General features: G+C 36.8%; 1 protein-coding gene across 5 annotated transcripts in view; it reads right to left on the reverse strand.

The window, feature by feature from the left end:
* MTHFD2L (methylenetetrahydrofolate dehydrogenase (NADP+ dependent) 2 like) overlaps positions 1-20,917 on the reverse strand; it is a 147,677-nt gene that overhangs the window by 97,000 nt on the left and 29,760 nt on the right. For all 5 annotated transcript variants that reach the window (XR_004437970.1, XM_033214439.1, XM_033214435.1 and 2 more), the window contains 2 exons: positions 9,782-9,934; positions 8,274-8,381 (listed from right to left, as the gene is read on the reverse strand). Coding sequence is in view for 4 of the 5 variants with exons in the window: in XM_033214439.1 (XP_033070330.1) it covers positions 8,274-8,381; positions 9,782-9,934 (261 nt within the window). In the remaining variant the exon portion in view is untranslated. The remainder of the gene's footprint in view (positions 1-8,273; positions 8,382-9,781; positions 9,935-20,917) is intronic.

Consider the following 20,917-nt stretch of genomic DNA (forward strand, 5'->3'; position numbering starts at 1 on the left):
AAGGATTATAAATCATTCTGTTATAAAGACACATGCACACATACATTTATTGCAGCATTACTCATAACAGCAAAGACTTGGAACCAACCCAAATGCCCATCAATGATATACTCGATAAAGAAAATGTGGCACATATACACCATGGAATACTATGCAGCCATAAAAAAGAATGAGTTCATGTTCTTTGCAGGGACATGGATGAAGCTAGAAACCATCATTCTCAGCAAACTAACACAGGAACAGAAAACCAAACACCACATGTTCCCACTCATAAGTGGGAGTTGAACAATGAGAACACATGGACACAGGGAGGGAAACATCACACACCAGGGCCTGTTGGGTGGTAGGGGGCAAGGTGAGGGATAACATTAGGAGAAATACCTAATGTAGATGACGGGTTAATGGGTGCAGCAAACCATCATGGCACACGTACACCTATGTAAGAAACCTGCATGTTCTGCACATGTATCCCAGAACTTAAAGGGTTTTTTTTGTATTGTTTTGTTTTTTGTTTTTTAATGTCAGGCTTTTGGCCTCACTCTCCCTGTGCAAACCAGTAAAAGGTCTAGGATTTGTGAGCTGTCCTTGCTCCTACTTGTTTTGTTTTGATACATGTTTTCTAATAATCCAGTTTGTCTCTTCTCCCCTGCAGGCCATCAAACTCCAAACGGTCATGCAACTGGAGCCTCATACAATGGCCTCTTCTGCTGGGGACCCTTAGATAAGCTTCTGAGGCAGACTGGACTGACATTTCCTCAAAACGGCACCCCCTGTCAGCAGCAAGCAGTTAAGATCAGTCTTTGCCCTTATCACTATCCTTATTCTAATGGCAGTTAGATGTACTTCTGTAGAGGGAGAAATGAATCAGCCAAGGAAAAAGGGCTCCTTGGAGAACCTCTGACTGGGTGGCGCTCTGGGAGAATGGGTTGGAGCCATGGAAGTTCATGCCATTTGCAGATGGGAGGAGTCTGGCCTCTTCTGTTCCTGGGTGGTAACCTGAGACTCAACTGGTAAGATTTGGGCCTGTTAACAGGAATCCTTCTCACTTTGCTGAGTTTTTCCTTTTCATCCAGTAAATTCCATTTTTCTCACCCTTTTATGTGTCCACAAACCTAATTTTTCCTGGTTGTGTGACGAGAACTCAGCTTTTAGCTGAATTAAGAAAAATGTCCTACAATACTATGAAGTCATGGAGAAAGAGAGGAATTGAAAGAAAAAGATTTGGACTCCTCTCTCCATTTAAAATAAGCTTTACTGTTCTTTTCAACGGTGTAATAGTCCCAGTTGTCTGATAGTAATACATAATTTTCAGGTGCAGTGCTGTGCAGATACTAAATGGCTGAATTTAGAAGACACTGAAAATGAAACAGTGCTCCTATTATTCAATTTAGAAAATGAGAATAGAACTATCATTTGGTCTTTTCTACAGTCTTCCACTACCCAAATTCAAATATGTAATGCAGTAAAGTCTAATCAACATAGAGACATCACAGAACATAATATCCCCAACATCTTTTCCTTCTAAGCTGGGGGTAGTGGGATGAGAGTGGCAGAGACTAAATTCTTGCCATCCCCTGCCCCAGTTAGACAATGGTTCCTTCCTCAGAGGCAGCAAACATCCCACTCCACTCCACTGCCAATAAGACTAAGAGTGTCAGTCTCAGTGGTGTGATCACTTTGCATGACTCCTGCATTCCTAGGCGTTCCTATTTGGCTCCTCTCTTTGAAACCTAAAAGAGCTTGGCCCAACCTGCCACCAGGCTGAGCTTAATCACACATACCACTCACATCACGTTGCACTGCCTCAAGCTTCCACTACTGTGTTATTATGTCCTGTAGTGGGAGATAAAACTTCCAGGCTGGAAAGAAAAAAAAAAAAAAAAAAAAAAACTTTTTCACAACTGGGGTTAATTCTCACAAAGAGAAAGCATTCAACTGGCAAAAATTATTGTCATGTTCCATTTAGATAGGGTGCCTCTTGAAAAACTACCTGAGATAGAGTAAGTTGCTGTAGCAGCACAGCTCGAGTGTGAAAACTGAATGCCAATGCAGAGGCAGTGCCTTCAGAAAACACCCACTGCAAAGATGAATCCTGATGATTCAGACTGTCAACTTCCGGAGAGGCAGGACTAAGTCTTTTTCTGTGGGATTCAGCTGTATCACACAGCGTTTCCCAGAGAATAAGTACTAGATGAGTACTGGCTGAATAAAATCAAGAACAACACCAGACCCACTGGACTCTAAGCAAAACCAGGTGGTTGCTGGCCCTGTCAAAATACTCTTTAAAAATGAGCCAGCATCAATGTTACTCCAATGATGCCAGAACCTTTTAGTCAAAGGAGCAGCATACAATTCCATGTTGTGGCTAATTAAGGAAATCTCACCTAATTAGATGAGATGTCCTACTTAGAAATAAAAGTATGCCGAGAGAAACTTACTCTAAGAATATGAGGCTTGGTGCGGTGGCTCACGTCTGTAATCTCAACATTTTGAGAGGTTGAGGCAGGCAGACTGCTTGAGCTCAGGAGTTCGAGACCAGCCTGGGCAACATAAGGAGACCCCCCATCTCTACAAAAAATACAAACAATTATCTGGGTGTGGTGGTGTGCCCCTGTGGTCCCAACAACTGTGCTCCCAACAGGAGGATCACTTGTGCCCAGGAAGTTGAGGCTGCAGTGAGCCGTGATCATGCCATTAACTGCAGTCTGGGTGACAGAGTGAGGCCCTGTCTCAAAAATAAAAATTCAAAATTAAAATAAAAGTATTTGAAATAAAATCTGATTATATATCCTCTCATGACTGTTAGTAACTATAATGCCTTGGTCATTATGGTACTTTGTAATCTTGAAGGAAAAAAAAATGTTTTAGAGAAATTGGAGACTTTCTTACTTCCCCATTTTAAATCTAAAAATAAAGACACTATGCTAAAACCAATGGTATTCAGATTTCATTCTGAAAGAAAGTGAAACTGATAGATGACTGCATACAAAGAAGTAAAAAAAAAAAAAAATGTAACTGGGCAGCTTAACTTTAAAATGCATTTTCAACTTTTTTTTCTTTCTCTTGGGTTTCAAGATACAACCTTGAGGAAAACTGCAGAAGCCTTTCCTTAGCCTTAAAAAAAAGACTCCACATCTCTCCCTTTCTCATGGTATATCCTCCCTTCATATCTATCTAACCATATGTTAATATCTAATTATGTGCCTTCTTAGAAATTCCAGGAGCTAATCTTGAGACAGAAAGACCAAGTCTGGAGACCCAGCCGTAAAATTCCAGAGGTTACTTCAAGGCCGTTAGTTAACAACCCAGTCATTGTCGAAATGACATCAGCCCACGATCCAGCTGGACTGGGACCCAAGTTAGCTATCAGAACAAGACACATAGACATTTACTCCACCCAATTCTTGCATGCCTGCTTTATCAAGTTTTCCCTTTTTAAACCTCTGCCTTCCACCACCACCCCACCCCAAATCAGAGCACTTACTTTGGATAGGAATCTGGCAGCTCCTTTTTTTTTTTTTTTTTTTACTAGTTTTGGTTAATAAAGTTACTGTCTTTCTACCAGGTCTTGCTCTTGTTAATCGGACTATACAAGCAGAGAGCATCTGCACTTGTGTTTGATTACAAATATACAATGATCTACAGGTGGTCACAATGGTACTCAAACATTCTAATAATTAGTGGAGCTCATTCTCTTTATGTCACCTTAATTAGCCATGAGTTTTGAGAAGCACATAGAATGTTTACTTGGGGATGCCAAATTTTATTTTGTGCCATTGACTATATAAAATTTAAATTACCCATACTTGTATATCATATCCCCTTGCTTCCCCATCACCACCACCAAGACTATAGCACTGGGAGGATAGGAATCATCTCTCACCTACTCTCTATAAGCTACATAGCAGCTAAAGTGCTACATCCTCTGCAAAGCCTTCTGTGACAGTCTGTTCTCACCAGAAGGTAACTCCTTCCTTGCCTCCTTGTTGTATTGAGTGTCAGCACTACCCCTTTACTTTAAGATTTTAGCACATTCTCACTCCGCTAAATATTTCAAGCCCTTGGGGAATTAAAAAACAATACTCAAAAAACAGCTAGGATCCATGTCCTTAATAACAAAACTAAAAGCTAGCCATAGGTAGACACATATTAATCAAGCTAAATTACAGTATGGCCATTTTTCTTCTAGTACAATTACCTTTGGCTTTAAGACAAAAATGAATCATTAGGGTTCTGCATGTCTTCTGGCAAAGAAATAAATACACAGCGTGAGCTGAATGCTCAACATTGTGTCATTAGAACAAGTTCTATAGATATGCATTTGCCGAGTTAATCCTCCTTCATTATCTTCATTAGCTAACAATCCATGGAGTCACTGCCCATAATTATTGCCCTAACAGACATGCATGTTTGAAATATTAACTTTCCCACAGACTCCAAACCTTCAGTAAGCAGCTCTCAATGATTCATTATATTAACAATATATGTCATCATACTCCTCTTAAATATGCATGAGATTAAAAACCACCCATGTTGCAAATCTTCCAATGTCATTTTTAGTATAATTTGTTACCTTTTAGATACTGTAATTCTAACGGCAACCAGGTACCACTATAATAAAGGTAAGTTTAATTATCTGGTTTCTAAGTAACCAGTATTATAACTTATTCCATTTTAACATGCATTCAAATGAGAATATTTCATAACACAAAGTATAATACTTTTTAAAGTATATATGATTTCATCCTATAATTCTTTCCCCAGAGGTCACTGCCACCATGAATTTGTGTTTATCTTTCTAATGCTTCCTTTACTGCTTTTACTGCATATGTATGCATCCATAAATAAATCATAGATGATAAAAAATAAAGTAATATGTTTAATTCACAGGATAATCTAGTTTAAAATTGCATATAAAAGAGGTAAATTAATTTTGATAGGTATTTTATAGACAAATATATAATTCAAGATTGAAATTTATCAAGAAATTAGCATGCAATATATTGATGCCTATTAAAAATACATTGTAAAGTACTATTTGGATAGTTGTGATGTCCTATTTCTAATCAAATACATTATAAACTTTTATAAATTTTGAGTTTATTCAATCTTTTACAGAAAAGATCAGATATGATCCAAAAAATGCAAATACAAAATCCACCAGAAGAAAATAAAATTCAAATAAAGGTAAAAATCACATAATTAATCTCAGATCATGTTACTTCACACACCATAGTTAGAACAGCTACAGATTATTATTGACTTAACTGTAATAATAGTAATAATGCTAACTGCCACAGTTACGTGCACCAATAGCTTACTTAACTTACTATATGTTAGGCACAGTAATTAGTAATTTACATTAATATTTCATTTACTTTTCACAATAACCAAGTTGAGATATTAATATTATTGACATTTTACAGATGAGGAAAGGGGAGGCCTACAGAGATTAAATGACTTGCCCAAGGTCACAGGGTTTGATAATGGAGGGGGTTTGACTCCATGTCTATCCTCTTAACCAGAAAGTCAGAACCCAGCTCCCCAGAATGCCTGTTTCCTTGCATGGCCTTAGATGAGTCCTCTAAATTCTCTAAAGCTCATTTCCTTTAGCTGTAAAATGGGAATAACATTAATATATGCTAGGATTACTGAGAATTAATTAGGATGGTTTAAGAGAAAGTACTGAGCAAATCACGGAGCAATACACTGTTGCTTGTTATGTTACAGATAAAAACAACGTTGCAAATGAAAAACAAAACAAAACCCTGCAAACTGGCTCTTGGTCAAAATTTTCCAAGAAGAAATAGTTTACTTAGGTAAACATTAATGATTGTTTTATTTTGTGATATGACTGGAGCAGGAATCTCACCCAAATCTCACTTTCAATTATAATCCCCAGTGTTGGAGGTGGGGCCTGGTGGGAGGTAACCGGATCATGGGAGCACTCTCTCATGATTTAACACCGTCTCCCTTGGTGCTGTTATTGCAACAGTGAGTTCTCATGATATCTGGTTGTTTAAAAGTGTATGGCACCTCCCCCTTCTCTTCTTCCTGCTCCAGCCATAAGAAATGCTGGCTTCCCCTTTGCCTTCTGCCACAATTATATACTTCCTGAGGCCTTCGTAAAGGCCAAGGAGATGCCTCCAAGCTTCTGGTACAGCCTGCAGAACTGTGAACAAATTAAGCATCTTTTCTTTAGAAACTACCCAGTCTTAGGTATGTCTTTACAGCCATGTGAGAACAGACTAATGCACCTTGCTTAGGTAAGACACAGAAATTATTACATAAAGGCAAATAAGAATCAATATCTTTATTATACAGAGAGAGAGAAAGAGATAAGCAACAATAGACTAAGCTGGAAGTCAACAGTGAAGCTAGGAATGCAACTTTGGAGATGTGTACCATGAAAACTGTCACACCACTGGATTTGGGCTATCTAAGAGCTCTTCAAAACTAAGGCTTTTTAAAGTTATCTGGAGTCATTAACAAGTCTTAATTTACTGTGATTCATATACATATATGTATTGATTTCTGGCAATATTTAGCTCTTTAGGCATAGAAAGGGAAAATAATATTCAAAAGTGTCATCATCATTTTAGATGTTATTACTGGAATTATTTTTCTACAGGGCTTTGTGTTTTAAAAATTATGTCATAAGTATCATGTCAATCAAGATCCTAAAACAAGTATTATTGCAAGTTTGAGATCAGGAAACTCAAATTCAACAAGGTTAATAATAAATCTCTATATCTATATATGCTGTATATGTGCATGCATGTGTGCATGAGTTGTACATGATGAGCACATAGGTGTCGATCATTCTGGTTAAATATTAGAAAGCAAAAAAGTAGCCCATCCTCTTCTTTGGAATTAGAGAAACCAATGAAGTACTGTATCAAAAATTAGGGGGAGAAAGATGAGAAGTAATAAATGGTAAAGAAAGTACAAAACGTCTCTAACACATAGATAGACCAATAACTACTTCTATTAAGAACATGAACTTGTTGTTTTACCTAGATTAGAACAAGAGGCAGAATTTAGTAGACAGTGATGAGGTGAATTACCCTTGTGCCCTCCTCCCACAGCACTGGCTCAGACAACCACGAACAATGCCCCATCACCTCTTTGCTGGATTTCCTTTTCATTCTATCCCCATTTCCATCTCTGTGGTGGTTCAGTCAGGCTGGTGGGAAAAATTTTAGTTTTAATAGCCACAAACCCTCTTGGAAGGTCTGAGGGTTTGCATAACTTCAGTATAAATCTGTCTGAAGGCAACCTTGTCCCCTTACCTTTAGTTAAGTAAACTAGAGTAGAAACAAAGGAATGTGGAGAGTTTACCTAACTAGCTTGTTTACTCTTGTGGTCCTAAGACTAACCTTTGATCTTACATGGGTGCTTAATTGCCTTCTACTTGGGAAGTCCACAATGTCAATTACACTCTGGTGGTGTTGACTCAAGCCTTTGTCAATTAATCTTTACTGAATAAATGCAAGTCTTGCTGACTGATTGAGATCACAGTCACAACTGTTTACAGCATTTTGTGTGGAGTCTGTAAGTGGCCCAGATGCTCGGCTGGACTGGCAAAGCAGAATATCTGTGTGTCAGTGTACTTTATTCATCCATCGTTGGGTCAGGGTCTGTAGGACAGACCCCCACACATTTCTGGGGAGTTTTTCTGTATCTAGCTATTAGGCTGCTGAAGAAACCAAGGTCTTGGGATGATGTTCAGATGACCAACACCTGGAATAGCTGCATGTTCTCTAAGGCTAACACATCTTCCTGGGCTTTGTCAGTGACTTGGAGTGTCACTAGTACTCATAGGACAATGACTATTTGTTTAACCTATATAATCAGATAATAACTCTAAGCCTCAGCTTTCTTTTCTGTAAAATAAACTAACTAGCTAATTTCTAAAGTGCTAAGACCTTGCCACTATAGGAATTCTACATCCAAGAGATGTCTTGTTTTCTATTTCCTGAGACACGTGAATTGTTTGTTATCTAGTAGCTTTGCACCTTTCTTAATGTCTGATCATTAATTATTTAAACAAAGTACATATAGCCAAAAGAAAAGAAATAGAGAAAAAGGCCATATATTTTCAGTAATTCCTATAGTCACTTTCAAGACTCTCACATCACTAAATGAGGAATAAAGGAGACTTTGAACTGCATAAACCCACATATATAATAAGTTGCATTATCAAAAGTGTTTTCTTGATGATGTAAGAAGAACATTGCGAGAGAGTGTAGAATCTGCAAGGTCCTACCTACCTCCTGGCCGTTCATGCTCTCCATCAGTGTGTAAAAGCATGGCAATGGGCATCCCTACATTCTTGGATCTTCCAGCCACAACCACATTTTTTCCAAAGGTCTGAATTCCTTAAAATACAGAGTTAGGTTTAAATACAGAATTGATAACAAGAAGTAAATTAAACATTTGTACAGCCAACTGAAACATTCTTTTAAATATTTCTAATTAAATCTGAATTATTATGTGGCTTATCTATAATATGAGCACATTCATTATTTATAAATAATTCATTTTATGCTTCGATTTGGCACTTCTCTGATTATGTCCTCATTAAAAAACACAGACATTCTTAAGTTGATGTTAAGTTACTATTAAACACTGAGATTCACATTAAGAGTTAGAAGAGTAGAGTCTTAACATATGTTAACTGCTAATTATAAAATAAGCAAAGTACAGCAATGTCGAACTTAATTGGCAATCAAATTTTGAGCAACGCTGGAACAAAAACAAGTGAAAAAAGAGGCATTTTTCACAAAGCTCATGCATTTTACTCCATAGGAAAGAAGCACTAAACTTACAGACTTAGAAATATGTAAAAAATAAAGCCTGTAGAACCTTCTACTTCTTTTCCACTAAGTTTCTTCAGAAGTAAAGCAAAGAAGTTAGAACTAAGGATTTTCCAATACTAACACTGTAAGAGTATGATTCTAGGATCAGTTTTCTCTTGGAAGTTTTTCTTTCTCAGAAAACAGATTAGAAAGCAGAAAATGCTGCCAAAAATAGAAGTAACAATGATGGAGGTAGGAAAATCATTAATGTATAAGGCAATTTGGGTTAATTAACATAGAGGTAAACATCTATATACACTGTAAGAGCATTACCAGATCCAGTACAGTACAAGAATAAATGTTTAAAATGAAAATCCAAGTCAATAGGAATGATAACTATATGATCAGCACATATTTTTAAAGGTACAGAAAAATATATTTCAGAAAACTTTTCATCACAATGCATGAAGTTTATATTTTAAAGGTAGACATATACCACCACTATGTGGAAAAGTCACTTCCTATAAGTTGCAACTGCAGTTATATATAGCCTGGCTAATGTTCTTCATTTTATTTTATTTTGGATTTTTTTTTCTGCTTGTTTGTTTTGTTTTTGAGACAGAGTCTTGCTCTGTCGCCCAGGCTGGAGTGCAGTGGCATGATCTCGGCTCACTGCAAGCTCCACCTCCCAGGTTCATGCCATTCTCCTTCCTCAGCCTCCCGAGTAGCTGGGACTACAGGTGCCCACCACCATGCCCAGCTAATTTTTTGTATTTTCAGTAGAGATGGGGTTTCACCCTGTTAGCCAGGATTGGATTATGTTTTGACTTCTACAATTTTATATCTCTCTATAGACTTATGTTTTATGGCTTATGATTTTCTGCCACTCTACAGGACTGAGGTGGTCCCATCAAGTCTCAGTGCACAAATGCTCAGCTCAGCACCTAGCATCCATGTCCTGAAGACCACAAGTTACCAACCTGTTCTTTTTATTATTTCCCAAACAGCACTGGCAGTGGCAGGTATGAGAGAATGCTGATCAAGGCACAATCTTCCAATATTGATAATATGAAATCCATCTACATCTTTTTCTGGGGCAATTCCATTGCATATCATTCGCTCATCAACATGTTCTGAAAAATAAATAAAATTTTTCTAATTTTAAAATCGTTATTTATTTGGTAGCCTGAAAAATGAAATCTGAGAATCCAAAGCCACATCACTTATAATTTAGTTCCAAGAAAGGTGTAAAGTCACTATTATTATTACTATTTGCCACCAAAATAGTAAGCCAAAGTGCTCTTGACTGATAGCTGTAATGAACTGCAGCTGGAGTATATGCTATTCCAGAGTCAAAGTGGCTGGACCAGTGAAAGAAAAAAAATTGTGAATTAAAAAATACCAATGAGATCTGGTAATAGCCAGGTGTCATGCCTTTGTTTCAGTAAGTTTGTATATTTACAGGGTTTGAATCCACATTTCTCTGACACAAGACAGTTCTACTAATAACCTTCTATTAAATACTTTGACCACTGGAGATTAAAAGGGGTTTGTTACTGTTAAGAATAGTCATAACGGCCGGGCGCGGTGGCTCAAGCCTGTAATCCCAGCACTTTGGGAGGCCAAGACGGGCGGATCACGAGGTCAGGAGATCGAGACCATCCTGGCTAACACGGTGAAACCCCGTCTCTACTGAAAAAAAAAAATACAAAAAACTAGCCGGGCGAGGTGGCGGGCGCCTGTAGTCCCAGCTACTCGGAGGCTGAGACAGGAGAATGGCGTGAACCCGGGAGGCGGAGCTTGCAGTGAGCTGAGATCCGGCCACTGCACTCCAGCCCGGGCGACAGAGCGAGACTCCGTCTCAAAACAAACAAACAAAAAAAGAATAGTCATAACATCATGAGTTCTTAGCTTCCTCTTAAATGACATAACAAAAAAGTTAATATAAAACATGTGCGCACACACATCTTTTCTCTAAAGCATTGTCACAGTAAAACAAAAAATATTACTACGATTTGCTATATGGAAGAAAAATAACACAACCTGAGTAATAAACTAATCAAATGAAATATGGGATGCCAGTCATCTCATTTTTTAAAAGTAAGTATAGAAATATAAAACAGGCTCCTATTCCTCTATGCAGAGTAGTTTAACTTACCACTAACCTAACAATTAAGCCATGTGCCTATATATTAAAAGTATATTCTCTATGTAAAAGTTTCTTTGGCCATTATATAATGCGATTTAGACATAATTCCTTAAAACATTATAAAAGTCCAAGTTCAAACTTTGCAGAAAGCTATGCCTTGGGCTTTATATCTTTTGTATTCTAAAAGTGTGCTACTGCTACCTTACTATAAGTCAAGTCAATTAACCATAATGAATTAATTAATTTTAAAGGACAAAAGTCCTTTAAATATATAAAGTATTCATTTGAATCTTATTCAAATAGAAACTGAGTCTTTGGAAAGTCTCTTCATTCAATAGTTTTTCACTTGTAGTAACTGCATTCAGTCTATAATGTTTTAGCAGGGTAAAAATAGTGGTTCTTTTACAAAAAAATCTAGGTGATGATGATGATAAGTCATTTTTAAATCACCTATCATTCATGCAGAATCTTCATGACATGGATATTTTTTACAATGAAATGAAAATTTGTATATATGTAAAGAAAAACAACCATATTTGAAGTATCTATTTTCAGCTAGGACTCAAATTAGTTTATTTCTAAGTTCAAAACTGGCTAATATATGCATGGGCTGTGCTACTGATTGAAAAGAACTCAACAAGGACTCTTTGTAGATTTTAAGAACCATTCTCCAAACAATAAGCCTGAATTACACTGAATTTTGCCATCTACCATTGTTTGCGCTCCTATTCAGGGAAAATAACATTAAAGCTATAACAAATATTTCATTTCACACACCAGCTGAAATACTTGATAAGAAATGTAAGCATCTGAAAATCTGGAAGCCAGAATTAGAGACCAGAGGTACAGATCTGTCCTCTTGTATATGCCAACTTCAACTCAGATCATAATTCAGATCACCATTTTGGTTTGTCTTAAGTATTTAAGTATTAGTAGTTTAAAAGACAGATGAGTGGACATACAAAAGGTACAGTGGATTCATAAAACCTGAATCTAAAAGGAAAAGAGCTTCATATGAGTAGATGAAAAAAGTGAAGATCATAAAAATCAAGAAAACCAATTCATTTATCATTTTTATGTAACTCTGTTATCTCAGCAGTGTATTAAATCTAACATATATCTTTTTCCAGGAGAGATCTACCTATTATTATGTAGTATACAGTATATAGCAATAATCTGAACTACTCTAACATTTAAAAAGTGCTTTACAATGATTATATTAACTTTATATCAATTTCCTTTTAATCTTCATAGTTACTGGGGATGAAAGTAGAAAAGATATGATCATGCCCATTTTAAAGACAAGCTCAAGGAGTTACAGTCAATCTCACATTACTACTAAGAATCCAGAATTTAAATCCATATCCTTTTGTTTTAAGATCAGTTTTTCCTTTTGTTTTATACAGAAGTCATAATAAATATTAATCATTGTAAATACCATTCAAAAATTAAATTCACAGAGGCATCCCTCCTGACTCCTAATAAGACATTTGATAGCTCTAAAATATCCCAAGAAATGTATTGTTTCTCCTAGGGCTCCAAATATAACACTATTCCTAGATTAATACTTGTCTAAACACATACAAAAAAGCATCAAACATTTTACATTTAGGATTACAGGTAATCCTACTTCCTTTTGTTATATGAGTAAGAGAAATAAATACATTTCCTGTTTGTGACTGACTGTTACTAAAAGTCTCCCAAAATCTCACCCTTGGGGCACATGACTTGAACAGAAAAAACGATCACAAGACTCAATAGCATCAATTTTCTCACAACAGTTATACAACATGTTTGATTCACAGGATACACTGGTAAACGACACACCACTTAACATCTTACCCAAATGAATGATAAAACTGGTTTTATTCACTTTGTGTTTTTCCCCCTTCCATTTAAAGTTATGAAAAGTCATTAAATCATGATAGGAAAAACAGAACTCATCAAATCAAAATATGAACCACTGCAATAAAACAGCTTAGATATAATACCTTCAGGGACCTCACTGTAGATTTACTATACTGAATGAATACACATTTTGTATGGGTTATTATTTATTTATTTATTTATTTATTTATTTGAGACAGAGTCTCACTCTGTTGTCCAGACTGGAGTATAGTGGTGTAATCTCAAGTCACTGCAACCTCTGCCTCCTGGGTTCAGTAGATTCTTCTGCCTCAGCCTCCCGAGTAGCTGGGACTACAGGCACGTGCCACCATGCCTGGCTAATTTTTGTATTTTTAGTAGAGACGGGGTTTCACCATATTGGCCAGGCTGGTCTCAAACTCCTGACCTCGTGATCCACCTGCCTCGGCCTCCCAAAGTGCTGGGATTACAGGCATGAGCCACTGCACCTGGCCACTGAATATATATTTTCAGGATTTATTTATAATATGCTTAATTGCCTTTGGACAATGAACAGAAAAAAAGGGAACAAACAAATTACTGGCTTATTTTTTACCTACAGATTTTTACATTACTGTTTAAAAATACCACCTTCCACTTACCCCACATCTGTTGGATAAGTGCAAGCTCATCAGTATAGTAAACATTGTGTCCTTTTGCTTATTCTTTCTATAGTCTCTTCTGTATGTGTTCCATACTTTTACCAACCATCATCATCACATGCCCTGCACTCTAGTCACACCAAACCATGTCCTTTTCCCAAGCCCTTACCATTAACTTTTGCATTGCTACTGCTCATGATGATTTTTTTCACTAGTAATTCTCTCCTCTCAGTTTTTTTCATATCCTATTCATTCTTCAATGCATTGATCAATTGCTCCCTTTTGAAATGATCACAAATAGAAATAATATTTTTTTCCTCTGCTTTCCCATGGAATGGCTATAAAAAGTACTTAGCACACTAGTTCAGTTAATGATATTAGTTGTTTAATTATCTCTATCATTTATGAATGTGAGCCTTTTAGGACACAGTCTGTCTTAAACTGATTCACTTATAACTACTCCATCTCAGTTGATGGTGTGAAAAAAATATCTTGGGCCCCCAAAATCACTAAGCTAAAGGGAAAATTCACGCTGGGAACTGCTCAGGGCAAATCTGCCTCCCATTCTATTCAAAGTCATCCCTCTGCTCACTGAGATAGATGCATGTTCTGATTGCTTCTTTTGGAAAGGCTTGTCAGAAACTCAAAAGAATAAAACCATTTGTCTCTCACCTACCTGTGACCTGGAAGACTCCTCCCCCACTTCAAGTTGTCCCCGCCTTTCTGGATGGAGCCAATATACTTCTTACATATGTTGATTGATGTCTCATGTCTCCCTAAAATGTATAAAACCAAGGTGTGGCCCAACTACCTTGGGCACATGTTGTCAGGACTCTGAGTCTGTGTCATGGGTGCCTGTCTTCAACCTTGGCAAAATAAACTGAGACTTGTCTCAAATATTCCAGGTTCACAATGGGAAACCCATCCTTCTATGCTACTTGCCAAGAAAACCTGGAGTCATCTTAAATATCCCTCTTTCTCTTACACATAACAACCAAACCACTGGAAAATCTGTTGGATTTCTTCATAATAATATATCTAGCACTTTATCAGTCTTACTACGTTCATGATACTACTCTACTTTGAGTGAACATTATTCTTTCTGTCAATTCTTGAAACAGCTTCCTAATTAGTTTCCTTCTTCTATATGTGCAACCATACAATTTATTCACAAAATAGCAATAGAGTTATACCTTTGAAATGCACATTTGATCACACTGCTTTTCTCAAAACCCTGTAATGTTATTACCTTAACAATTGCAAACAAGGCTCTACATGATTTTTACTGCACCAAAACTATAACTATGTGTCTAATTCCATCACTGGTTACTCTCCTCTTCTCTCAGTCTGTGAGCATCAAGCTGTTAGTATACATCAAGCAGATGTTCCTTGAAAATATGAGGCATTTTGCCACCTTAGCTATAGCTTTCTATTTGCCTGGAAGGCTTTTCTAAAAAAGAACTGTCACTGGGCTAAATCCCTCCCTTCTTTCAAATGTTTCCTTAAATACCACATTCTCACTGTTAAAAGAAACACTTCAGCCAAATTAAATTTAAAGAGGTTTAATTGAGCAATGAACAATTAATGAATTGGGCAGCCCCCAGAATCACAGCAGATTCAGAGAGACTCCAGCATAGCCACGTGGTAGAAGAAGATTTATATACAAAAAGGGGACATGATACACAGAAATCAGAAGTGAGGTACAGAAACAACTGGATTAGTTACAGCTCAGTGTTTGCCTTATTTGAACATGGTTCATGCAGGTGGCTACATTTGATTGACTAAAACTCAGTGACTGGCACAGGTGTGGGCCACGATTGGTTTACACCTCCACTTGGTATAGTTCACACTATATAGAAAAACCTTTAGGCTGAACTTAAATATGTAAGGAGGCAGCTTTAGGCTGAACTTAATTAACATCAGTGAGGACAATTCTGACCACACTATTTAAAACTATAGGTTCAGTTTCTAGTGATTGTGAAGTAGCTTATGTTGGACTGAACTTCTTACAGAAAACAACTGCAAACTTCAGTAAAATCATTTTTTAAAAAAATCCAAAAACAACTATCTGAAAAAAATGGAAAGTCACTAAAAACAAACAGATGTAGAAGAAAGTAGATAGCTGAAAGAAAAAAAATCACTGAAAGAGTTCTCCACTTTAAAAACTTTTCTAGCTACAGGACAGCTAGAATTTGGACAGAAATATTCAGTCCTACTTGCTTAAGAAATCAAAAGATGAAGTTTGAGGCTAATACCATAGTTGAAAATTGAAGCAGTATATCCAGGAAACGAGAAAGCCACAGAGAGGAGACCCATGCATTGTATACAAATTCTGTATCTCTGAATGACCCCTGAACAAACACACAGGAAACAAATCCCAAGGAGCTCATCTAAGGATAAGAGAACTTACCAGAGATTCTACCTGTGGTTCACCAGAGGAGAAACAAATCTTTAAGTCCTCAATTTGATACAGCCATTTACAAAAAACTTTACAGTTAACATCCTACTTAATAGTGAAATACTGAATCTTTTCCCTCAAGATCTGAATAAGGTCCACTCCCACAATTTTTAGTTAATGCTTTGTTAGAGGGCCTAGTGGGTGCAACAAGATAACGAAAAAATAAAGAGGCATAGAGATCAGAATACAAGAAGTAAACTCTCTGGTCACAGATGGCACAGTTGTTTATGCAGAGCGTGCTTAAAAATTTATAAAACAATTAATACAACTAATAAAGTGAATTAAGCAACATTACAAAGTCAATATAAGAAAACAATTGAATTCTGATACAAGCAGTAACTCTCAGAAAACTGAAACATTCTAAATACTCTTTACAATAGCTGACAAATCATAAAATGCTTAGGAGTAAATTTTTAAAAATTTGAGAATAAGAACTACAAAAGATTGCTGACAAATGACATAAATAAATAAAAGGCATACCATGTTCAAAGATTGGAAGACTCAATAATGGCAAGATGTCAATTCCCAAACTGATTTATAGAGTCATCGCAATCATCTCAATCACAATCCCATGTGGTTTTTTGTTAGATTCTTAAATGTATATCAAGATTTAAAGGACTTAGAATATCCAAAGCAGTCTTGAAAACAGTTAGAAGATTGACTACACCTGACTTCAAGACTTGCTACAAAGCTACAGTAATCTAGACAGTGTGATACTGGCATAAGAACAGACAAATAGATCAATGGAATAAGAAAAGAGAGCCCAGCTTTAGAGTCACACTTATAAAATGTGAATGCTACAAAAATGCCATAGTAATTCAATGTGAAAGGAAAGTGTTTTCAACAAACAGTACTTGAACAGCTAGGCAGCTATATTGTAGGGGGTTGGGGGGCAAAACTTACTATGATGACTATTTCATACTACACAGAAAAATTAACTAGAAATCAATTAGAAATCTAAACAAAAAAGTTAAAATTATATAGTTTCTAGGTGAAAATTTAGAAGAATATCATTGTGTGCTGGGTGTAAGCAAAGGTTTCTTTAAAATAACACAAAACACATAAAGCACAAAATAAAAATATTACCAATTAAACTTAAGAAAAATTAAAATCTTATGCTCATCAAAAGGCACCATTAAGAAAATGTACAGGTAAGCCAAAGACTGGGAGAAGATACTCGCAAAACACCTATCAGTTAAAGAACTTGTAACCAGATATATATATATATAGATATATATATATAACACTCAAAGTTAAATCATTAAAAGATAAATAACATTTTTAAAAGAGCTAAATACTTAAACAGCCACTTTACAAAGTAAGATATTCAAATGGAATATGTATGTGATAAAAAAAAATCAGAACAGTGGTTACCTGAGTGTGAAGATGAAAGACAGAGATAGCGACTGACTGGGAAGGGGCATGAGGAAACTCAGTTGACAAAAATGTTCTATAATATGATAGGGATTTAGATTACATGAGAGTCTGCATTTTTCAAAACTTATGGAACAGTACATATAAGATGTGTACATTTCAATTCATGTAAATTTCACATAACATAAATAATAAACCTTAATGATGTATACACTGAAGTTTTAGGGGTACATTAAGTATTCTTACCTTTAACTGCTTCAAAAATAAAATGGATAGGTGAATGAATAAATGGACAGGTATGTGACAAAACAAATATAATATAATGTTAACAACTACAGAATCTAGTTTGAAGGCATATGAGTGTTCATTGTACCAGTCTTTTAGTTTTTCTGTATGTTTGAATTTTTTATAACAACACGTTGGGAGGGGGTCAGATAAAAATACAACCTCTCCTCCAACATCCTGATCCCTCCTACCATGCTATACTTCTTTCTTTTTTCCGATAGCATATCAACATCTAGTAAATATATTTGTTTATTTATTATATTTATTTTTTATTACCGCCTCCTCTGCTACTCACAAGGACAGAAATTCCTGTCTTTTTTTTTTTTTTTTTCACTGATCCGCAGTACAAATAATAGTGCCTGGACCATAGAGGCACTCAATAAATACTTATTGAATAAATGGCTACTATTAACCCTAATTTATAGATGAAGAAACTGAGACAAAATTAGTGGGCAGCTGGACACAGTTAGAAAAACAGGCTGCCATAAGGAAAACATGTCTGATCCTTCTATATCCTCTAACATTCTCCTTTTAAAAATATAAAGATGTCAGGCATTGTGGCTCATGCCTGTAATCCCAGCACTTTGGGAGGCCGAGGTGGTTGAATCATGTGGTCAGGAGTTCGAGACCAGCCTGGCCAACATGGTGAAACCCTAAAAATACAAAACCTTAAAAATACAAAAAAATTACCTGGGCATGGTGGCAGATGCCTGTAATCCCAGCTATTCGGGAGGCTGAGGCAGGAGAATCGCTTGAACCCGGGAGGCAAAGATTGCAGTGAGCTAAGATCAAGCCAATGCACTCCAGCCCGGGCAACAGTGTGAGACTCCATCTCAAAATAAATAAATAAATAAATAAAAATATAAATATAAAGAAAAACCAAAGGTGGCTTACATTAAAAATCATAGTTTTTTTTTTTTTATATTGTTGCATCTACCTTATTGGCTATCTGGTACTATTACATCCTCCAACATAAAGCTAAGGTGAAAGATTCATGTTTCTTATTTTTCATTTACTTCTTCCTTTCTGGATATTAAAAAAAAAATCCAGGTAAAGCTTTATGCTAATAGATCAAAGTCCACATCCTGAGTGTGTATACAATGCCCTTGAAAATTCACTCATTTATTTACTCAACAAATATTTACTGAATGTCTACCATATTATCAGTAAGGGTTTAGAATATATAAGTGAGGGTCAGGTGCAGTGGCTCATGTCTGTAATCCCAACACTTCAGGAGGGTGAGGTTGGAGGATCACCTGGGGTTAGAAGTTCGAGACCAGCCTGGCCAACATGGTGAAGCCCCATCTCTACTAAAAATACTAAAATTAAGACGGGCATGGTGGCCGGCACCTGTAATCCCAGCTACTCGGGAAGCTGAGTCAGGAGAATCACCTGAATTCGGGAGCCGAGATCACTGCACTCCAGCCTGGGCAACAGAGTAAGACTCTGTCTCAAAAAAAAACAGAAAACAAAAATGAATACATAAGTGAGGCAAACAGACAAAATTCTTGCCTCTGGAATTTATATTTTAATGGAATAAATGTCTGCCTACTCAAACTACCTATAGTCTCTCATGGTTTATTTTCTAGGAGTAAATGAGAGATACTTTTGGAAACTGTGCTCACTGTTCTCCAGCCAATAAATATTTAAGCTGCACCCTCTAGGATCTACATCAAGATTTCAAGACAGCAAATACTTATCAGATGCCTACCACTTTCCCAATATTATTTAAGAGTTGTTTCATCATCAAGGGACAAGGGGACAGAAAAGGAATGGGAACAGACTCTAACCTTGCTGAGCTACTCCACCCCTGAAATCTGAGAACACAGTGAAGTTTGGAGGTGGACCGGAAGGTGTTCTCTAGGCCGGAAAAAGGTGGGTCTGGCTCTCCACTCTGCTGAGCCTCTCCTACAGCCATGAAAACTACCCCAGGATATCCCCAGGCAGGCTTACTTCATAGGATGTAAACAAAAAAAAAAAAAAAAAAACCAGAGATATAGACCAATGGAACAGAACAGAGTCCTCAGAAATAATACCACACATCTACAGCCATCTAATTTTGACAAACCTGAGAGAAACAAGAAATGGGGAAAGGATTCCCTATTTAATAAATGGTGCTGGGAAAATTGGCTAGCCATAAGTAGAAAGCTGAAACTGGATCCTTTCCTTACTCCTTAGACGAAGATTAATTCAAGATGTATTAGAGACTTAAATGTTAGACCCAATACCATAAAAGCCCTAGAAGAAAATCTAGGTAGTACCATTCAGGAAATAGGCATGGGCAAGGACTTCATGTCTAAAACACCAAAAGCAACGGCAGCAAAAGCCAAAATTGACAAATGGGATCTAATTAAATTAAAGAGCTTCTGCACAGCAAAAGAAACTACCATCAGAGTGAACAGGCAACCTACAGAATGGGAGAAAATTTTTGCAATCTACTCATCTGACAAAGGGCTAATATCCAGAATCTACAAAGAACTCAAACAAATATACAAGAAAAAAACAACCCCATCAAAAAGTGGGCAAAGGATATGAACAGACATTTCTCAAAAGAAGACATTCATACAGCCAACAGACACATGAAAAAATGCTCATCATCACTCGCCATCAGAGAAATGCAAATCAAAACCATAATGAGATACCATCTCACACCAGTTAGAATGGCAATCATTAAAAAGTCAGGAAACAACAGGTGTTGGAGAGGATGTGGAGAAATAGGAACACTTTTACACTGTTAGTGGGATTGTAAACTAGTTCAACCATTATGGAAAACAGTATGGCAATTCCTCAAGGATCTAGAACTAGATGTACCATATGACCCAGCCATCCCACTACTGGGTATATACCCAAAGGATTATAAATCATGCTGCTATAAAGACACATGCACACGTATGTTTATTGCGGCACTATTCACAATAGCAAAGACTTGGAATCAACCCAAATGTCCATCTGTGACAGACTGGATTAAGAAAATGTGGCACATATACACCATGGAATACTATGCAGCCATCAAAAAGGATGAGTTTGCGTCCTTTGTAGGGACATGGATGCAGCTGGAAACCATCATTCTTAGCAAACTATCACAAGAACAGAAAACCAAACACCGCATGTTCTCACTCATAGGTGGGAATTGAACAATGAGATCACTTGGACTCGGGAAGGGGAACATCACACACTGGGGCCTATCATGGGGAGGGGGGAGGGGGGAGGGATTGCATTGGGAGTTATACATGATATAAATAATGAATTGATGGGTGCTGACGAGTTGATGGGTGCAGCCCACCAACATGGCACAAGTATACATATGTAACAAACCTGCACGTTATGCACATGTACCCTAGAA

Source organism: Trachypithecus francoisi, unplaced genomic scaffold (genome assembly GCF_009764315.1).
Source record: "Trachypithecus francoisi isolate TF-2019V2 unplaced genomic scaffold, Tfra_2.0 Lachesis_group1, whole genome shotgun sequence".
In the NCBI taxonomy this organism is placed as follows: Eukaryota; Metazoa; Chordata; class Mammalia; order Primates; family Cercopithecidae; genus Trachypithecus; species Trachypithecus francoisi.